Genomic DNA, 8,009 nt, shown 5'->3' on the forward strand with positions numbered 1-8,009 from the left:
AGCAGAATCTATAAACACTACACACTCACTTTATACATCAACATAAATATATAAACACTTTAAAATGCTGTTCTCTTTCAGCTTGTAATCCAAATACACTTACATAAATCCACACATTCACACTGATGATAATATTTCAGTCTGTCCGCCTTTTGAAAAAAAATCTTAGCCAATCAGAACAGAGCTCATTTACACAGGGATATATATATATATACACACACACACACCCACACACACACACCCACAAAACGGATTCCAAAAAAGTTGGGACACTAAACAAATTGTGAATAAAAATTGAATGCAATGATGTGGAGGTGCCAACATCTAATATTATGTTCAGAATAGAACACAAATCACAGATCAAAAGTTTAAACTGAGAGAATGTATCATTTTAAGGGAAAAATTTGTTGTTTCAAAATTTCATGGCATCAACAAATCCCAAAAAAGTTGGGGCAAGGCCATTTTTTACCACTGTGTGGCATCCCCCCTTCTTCTTACAACAGTCAAAAGATGTCTGGGGACAGAGGAGACCAGTTTCTCAAGTTTAGAAATAGGAATGCTCTCCCATTCATGTCTAATACAGGCCTCTAACTGTTCAATCATCTTGGGCCTTCTTTGTTGCACCTTCCTCTTTATGATGTATCAAATGTTCTCTATAGGTGAAAGATCTGGACTGCAGGCCATTTCAGTCCCCGGATCCTTCTCCTACGTAGCCATGATGTTGTGATTGCTGCAGAATGTGGTCTGGTATTATCTTGTTGAAAAATGCAGGGTCTTCCCTGAAAGAGATGACGTCTAGATGGGAGCATATGTTGTTCTAGAACCTGAACATAGTTCTCTGCATTAATGGTGCCTTTCCAGACATGCAAGCTGCCCATGCCACAAGCACTCATGCAACCCCATAACATCAGTGATGCAGGCTTCTGCAACAACTTGGGTTATCCTTGTCCTCTCTGGTCCGGATGACATGACGTCCCAGTGTTCCATAAAGAACTTCAAATCATGACTCATCTGACCACAGAACAGTCTTCCATTTTGCCACACTCCATTTTAAAAGACCCCTGGCCCAGTGCTTGTGGAGCTTGCTTAGAAATGGCTTCCTCTTTGCACTGTAGTTTCAGCTGGCAACAGCGGATGACACAGTGTATTGTGTTCACTGACAATGCTTTCTGGAAGTATTCCTGAGCCCATTCTGTTATTTCCTCAACAGTGGCATTCCTGTCTGAGGTCTAGTGACCCTAGGGCCCGGAGATCACCGGAGGGCCCGGAGATCACGAGCATCCAGTAGAGTTTTACAGCCTTGACCCTTACGCACAGCAATTGTTCCAGATTCTCTGAATCTTTTGATGATGTTATGCATGGTTGATGATGATAACTTAAAAGTCTTTGCTATTTTACGCTGGGTAACACCATTCTGGTATTTCTGCACTATCTTTCTGCCCAACAATGGTGGAATTGGTGATCCTCTTACCATCTTGGCTTCAGAGGGACACGGACACTCTGAAAAGCTCTTTTTATACCCAATCATGTTGTCAATTGACCTAATTAGTGTTAATTGGTCTTCCAGCTGTTCGTTATATGCTCAATTTCCTTTTTCCAGCCACTTATTGCTACTTGTCCCAACTTTTTTGGGATTTGTTGACACTGTGAAATTTTGAATCAACATATTTTTCCTTTAAAATGTTACATTTACTCAGATAAAACTTTTGATCTGTCATCTATGTTCTATTAAGAATAAAATATTGACATTTGCTATCTCCACATCATTGTATTCAGTTCTTACAATTTTTTTAGTGTCCCTTTTTTGGAATCCAGTTTTTGTGTGTGTGTGTATATATGTATATATATATATATATATATATATATAAAGGATCACCACAAATATTATGATTAAAGCTCAAAATATGGAATGATGGGATATGACCCTTTAAACCAAATCACATACATTTAGCACAATAAGTGACAGAAACTGAAGTAATACAATACAATAAGACACATTTCTTATGAGATGATTATTTTTGAGTGAAAAAACACAGAGAAGTAAAGAGATGGTTGGCACATGTTCATTTCCAAAGTCTTTAATGCATAATTTCATTCATTTAAAAGGAAAATGTATGAACAGAATATTTAATCAATGTTTTTGGTTCTAGCCTAAAAACTGAAGGTAACTCAGGAATTCCGACACTTTTCAGGAACGAACAAGAAAAAAAAAAAAAAATACTATCAAGAACACTGCAAACAAACAAACAAAGAACGCAAACAAAACGATAATAAAAGAGACAAAAACATGTTGCAGCGTAATTTATCCCTTTCGTAACCCAGTGAAAGTGCGCGCTGGTGCACCAGAACTATTCAGACGTGAGCCTACATAAATACATTACAAGGAAAAAAAAAATAAATTATTACAAACACGTTGCTGCTGATTATTATTTGAGATTATGTTTAGAAACTACAGCAGTCAATGACAAAGACCTTGGTGCTATTATTGTGTTTTGTTCAACAGAATTATCGTATAGTATATATTTATATGTATATTATTATTTTACACACACACGTTCCATAACTGTGTATAAAATGCATTGTTAGTTCTGGTTTAGTACGAATAACTGAAGGATTTATTGAGAAAATTGTGTTTTGTTTAAAAGTGGGTAAAAGTGCTGCTGTTGAGGTGAACTTTATTCCACAAAAGAGGATCGATTAGACAGGAAAACTCCACCTGTTTTTCTAGAATTCTTCCATAATCCTCTGTTTAGATGTAAACACCGTGAAGAAGAGTGTTGTCATTCTAGAGAAAGTCATAGAATAACTGACAGTGGAGGTGAATGGAACCAGACATCCTCAACTAAAAGCCCCTCACTTAAAATCATTATAATACACAGCTGTGAACACACTGCAAATGTCTGACCATTTCACATCAATCAACATTTATCACTCTGTCCACATCTCAAATGTTAAATCACAAGAGAATTCTTTAAAAATCAGCAGGAGTCCAGTTTAATCTGAAAGTTCAGTTTATCCAATAGGGACATTTTTCTATTGGACAAACTTTGAATTGAATAAAAATGTCAAGCTACTGATTCTGAAGCTCAGCTTTAAGCCTTAAGCTTCCGTGTGTTAAAGACATCAACACAAAAAAATATAATTTCTAATCATTTTACACCAAACCCACCCTTTTCCAAAAAAAACCCTAAACCTCTCTGTACACAACTCCCACCATCCTCTGCAGCTCAACTAAACAGAACTCAAAACTCAGCGCACGCAAGCTTTTAGCAGTTTAATGTTCATCCAGAACGTTGGCCAAGGTTATTATTACCTCCTAAAGACTTCATGGCGAATAGAAGCAGAATCCTGACTCTGCTACTTATAACAGCTTTAAACACAAAGCTAACCAATATTCAACATTTACACCCCAACACCCCGCCCCCAACCACCCTACCATTCCCTGGCTCTATTCACATTCTCATAACAGAATTGGTGAAGGGCTAGAGGGAGGAGCCTATATGCTAATGAGGGGAAAGACTCCACTCTCAGACTTTTCTGCATGACCTCAAGCCAGACTGGAGAAATCTAGAACTTTTCCCCTTTACAGCAAAATGTCATAATTCTCAATATATTTTTTTGTTAAAAAAAGACTTTTATTGTGTAAACGGCCTTTTATTTACACCATTTGAAAACACCAGCCACATATTACAGTTTCCAGAAGAACAGACCAATAGAAATGATCCAGACCTGACTCCACTCTAAATCTCAGTAAATTATTGTGCATTAAAATTTTATTTTGGAGATTTAGTTTAGTTTTGTCACTTTAGCCACAATATTAAAAAGGTCCTACAAGTGAGAGTAAACCAACTTGTGAGGCTTTGATCAACGCTATCTGTGATGTTGGTGTTTTTTTGGAAAATGTAAACAAACAAACAAACAAGCAAAAAAAAAAAAAAGACGATTTAGGAAATATTAAACTAAGCACAAGGAAACAACTCCCATTTAGTGTTAATCTGTTTTAATCTATAAGCGGGACCTTTAATTCTTCAAAACCGGAGTAAATATGCAGCAGGAAGGCGGAGTTACTATCAGAGCTTAGAGTTTAAAAGGAAACAACTCTCCTATATACAGTTCCACCCATTCAGCCTGTATCTGCCTAGCCCTACCTACTGAGCATGCTTTAGTTTAGCTCCGCCCATTTAGGTTCCAGTTGCTTAAGGTAGCCTCGTCAATTCATGAGTTTTAAACCAGAACACAAATACACTGAAAAGACACTGCCACAGAATGATGTGTATAATTTACATATGTATTTGAAGGCAAAAAATTCAATACTTTAACCCTGTAAGAGGAATAAGCTTTTTCCGGTAAAGCTTACAACAGTAGCTACAAACAGTATGCGTCTGTGGGCGGAGCCTAGAGAGGGATAGATCTTAAGAAAATGAGAACTCCAGAGATTTGTTTGGACTCAAGAGTCTAGATTTGAGCAGTCTGGCTGAAAAACAAGGAGCTCGGAACTGAGGGACCCAAAAAATATGTATAAACAAAAAAACTGAGCGTCAGTGTGTTTCAGACAGAACCCAGAACCGAGCGGCGAGTTATTAAGATTCTGTTTAAGGTTTAAATTTGTGGAGCGGCCCGGAGAACTGCTAACATGCATTCACCAGCGGTCCAAAGACATTGGACAATCCCAGAGTCTTGCAGGAGAAAACTGTGCGTCTGACAGGACGAGGGACTTCAGAGAGGCAGGGCTTCCCTCACTCGCTGAGTTAGTGAGAAACAAGCGAAGAGAGGGAACAAGAGAGAAAGAGAGAGAGAGAGGGAAAGGGAAGTGGGCGAGAGAAAGAGAAAAAGAGAAAAGGGATGGGGCAGAGGAGGTTTTTAAGATGAAGACAAATAATCACGGAATCGCAAACTGCACCACTAGCTCTTCTTTGGCGTCCACCTTAATTTGGGAAATGGCGCTGAATGCATATGCAGCGATCTTAGACACCTAGACGAGAGAGAGAAAAAGAGAGATTATCACACAAAGCAAACAAATACATTACATCACTAGCAGATGAATAATTCTGATGCTCTGGGTCACAAGCCCCACTCCATCTGGTCTCAAAGCTCTGGATGGAGCTCCATCACTCCTGAAAACACAGTTCCACAGCCCAGTACTGGGGGATTTATACCCCTTTAGTGGACTTTTGGCATTAGGCACGATGACACTATATTAACAAGTTTTAATCTATATGTTATATAATCACAGTGTCTGTAATCTTGCCTAAGGACTCATTAGTATAGTAGTCCTGTCTGAACTGGGAAGTAAATTGCCGTCTCCTTGGTGGGAGACTTCCAGGTGACCTTAGGCTCATGTGCAGCTACTCCAGAGCATCTCATTCTATAACAGTGATTTTCTACAGGTGCTGGTGTGCACTGTAAAGATGCTTTAAGAGGCAGTGTACCTGCTGGATGTCTGTGTGGGGCGGCAGGTCGCTGGCGAGCACTTGGTGAGGCTGACTAGTTAGAGAGGGCAGAGGAGCTGGCTTCTTTTGGCTGAGTGTGCTGCTCAATACCGCCAGCTTAGTGCTAAAACAAACAAACATCTTTTGAATGGAGGTTATTTTCAAGAATAATGTCAACAATAATGTGTTGACTAAACACTGCAGCCCTAAAACATATTTACACACAGAGAGACACACACGATCTTACATCCTCCTTAAAACATAATGCAGTATTCACTCACCTGTACTGTCTGGCCTTGTCCATGTATTCATGCTGCTCCATTCCCTGGGAGTCTGCAGCTGATACATCTATAATACTCCTGAGAGAGAGAGAGAGAGAGAGAGAGAGAGAGAGAGATTAACAAAAATGTGTATGAGACAATCATGATAAGCATGTAGAACAGTATGTGCGAGTCTGACTGTACGTGCACGTGTGTGTACATTGCTGTTTTGTTGAGGATGGATGTGAGAAGAGCCTGTTCATCAGTGCGAGTGGACGAAAGTCCTGGTGGGCTGCGCTCCGTTCCATTTGGAGGTTTACTGTCTGGGTTCGGGTGAGGAATCAGTGGCTTTCGCTCATCTCGATCCTGAAAAAACAAAATTGACATCAAATATCACATCAGAGGAACATAAACCCAGCCCTATACCCAGTTCTGTCCAGTGTGGGGTTAAGATGTTTAGTCAGATTCAGGCTCCAGTTTGAAGAACAGCTGTTGGTGTATAATATGTTTTAAAGTTAATGGTAGATTTACTTTCAGTGTGACTTTCAGGAGGAACTTCAACACGAGTCGTTTTATTGCAGCATCTGAACTCTTACTTAATGCTGGTTTAGACCACTGTTCTGCTTTGAGTATGGAGCTGGTTCTTATCAAACCTGGGTGACACTATGAAGCCATGTTGGTGTGGCATGTGGAAAAAGAGACCTGGCATTGTCTGGCAGAAATAACCACAGACATTCCTGGAGAAGAAGACACTTTGATGGCAGCTTCTAAAGTCCAATTAAAAATCCCAACATACAATTTACGCATCAATGGTACTTTTAACATTACACAAGTATTTCATGATGTGGGCACTGATGCCACAACATACATTGAAAAAGGTATTGTTTTGCACCTTTTATGAGGGTCTGTGTCAGACATCGGTTTTCCGTAAAAGCAGGCAGAAACACGTGTCCACTGTCCTTTGGAGCATCAGAGATAAGCCTGGTCCCAGAGACCTCTGCTCTATTTTGTACAGGATTGACGTACAGCATTCTCCTTGTGTAACTGTGTCTCAGGATGCATTTATTGGCGAACTAGCAAACTTCGTAAAGTGATAACCGTTTTCTGAAATACTCCCAAGCCAACGTGAATATATTTGTCAGAGTAGCATGATGGTTTCTCACGCAATGTTGTCTGAGGACTCAAAGGTCACACGTAATCATCAGTGCTTTCCGGCTTAAATTCTTTGCAATCTTGCATTGAGAGATTCTTTTTGAACTATAAGACAACTCAAATTTCCATGCCCCCCTTTTATTTTTATTTTTTTATAAAATGGTGAGCCATGACAAATCTCTTTTCTGGAAATGGGTTTGTTGAAAAAAAAAAATAAATAAATAAAAAACATTTGTCAAATATTCCTCCCATGACTAATTTTAGGGAAGTAAATAAATAAATCCTGACCATTTTTCTCCAGGTTTTGTTTCTGAACTAGTAAAGGGTTTTATTTTTAATTCTAGGTTATTAACTTTTTACTTAAACCCTTGTATACTGAATTTCACACACAAGTCATTATAATTTTTGAAATACTTACAATGTATACAGGCCTTATTATTACAGCACAGTTAACTGCTTTAACAAAAAGAGTTAAAGGACTTTGTTTTATTGTACGTAATTGCATTACATATACAACTTTTGCATTATATTGAATATTTGTGAGGATTGCAGAAGAAGCACATGAGTTTAAAAATCAACAGTACTACTAATGCTGAACTATTTTACTGTTAAAAAATATGCAAAATACATTTAAAATGGTAGACATAGAATTTGTGCAGCCTCTGTAGCACAGGCCTATCTCTTAAAATGATCATATTTATACCACACAGTCACATTAAAAGCACTATTTAAGGGCTTAAAGGAGCAATTCAAGCATAAACCGGCAACAAATGTGTAATTTTACCTCAGATTAGTTTCAGAACTCTTACTTTCACCACTCAAAGTGGTTAAATTAGCTTTGAATTTCCAAATACTCCGTTCTACCTTAAACAGTGCAGCAGTCCCAATGCAAAGCCTAAACTCCAGAATGTTACTGATGCACTGTTTAAGGTGGAACGGAGGATTCGAAAAAGAACCTACTTCAGCTTCGAATCATCTTTAATATTTCTTATCAAACCTGCTCTGTAGCCTCCGTTTCGCTGCTGTAACAGCACCCCATGGGCTCGATCCTCCTGTACGACCTTAAAAGCGAATTTAAGCCGTTTTAAAAGTGTTAAAAATACTCAATAATCTCGCCTCTCCCCTTTGTAGCGGAAAGGCTATCACATGACACCACTCGCTCGCTGCT

The 8,009-nt window shown here is 38.7% G+C and overlaps 1 protein-coding gene across 1 annotated transcript; it reads right to left on the minus strand.

Annotated features, from left to right (window-relative positions):
- Positions 1-2,080: 2,080 nt before the first annotated feature.
- Positions 2,081-8,009, minus strand: lamtor1 (late endosomal/lysosomal adaptor, MAPK and MTOR activator 1). Its single transcript, XM_066666670.1, has 5 exons — positions 7,839-8,009; positions 5,910-6,055; positions 5,711-5,788; positions 5,430-5,553; positions 2,081-4,972 (listed from the first exon to the last, which is right to left on the minus strand). The coding sequence occupies exons 1-5, from the start codon at positions 7,878-7,880 to the stop codon at positions 4,880-4,882; spliced, it is 483 nt and encodes a 160-aa protein (XP_066522767.1). The 5' UTR covers positions 7,881-8,009; the 3' UTR covers positions 2,081-4,879.

Source organism: Hoplias malabaricus, chromosome 1, assembly GCF_029633855.1.
Source record: "Hoplias malabaricus isolate fHopMal1 chromosome 1, fHopMal1.hap1, whole genome shotgun sequence".
NCBI classification, from domain to species: Eukaryota; Metazoa; Chordata; class Actinopteri; order Characiformes; family Erythrinidae; genus Hoplias; species Hoplias malabaricus.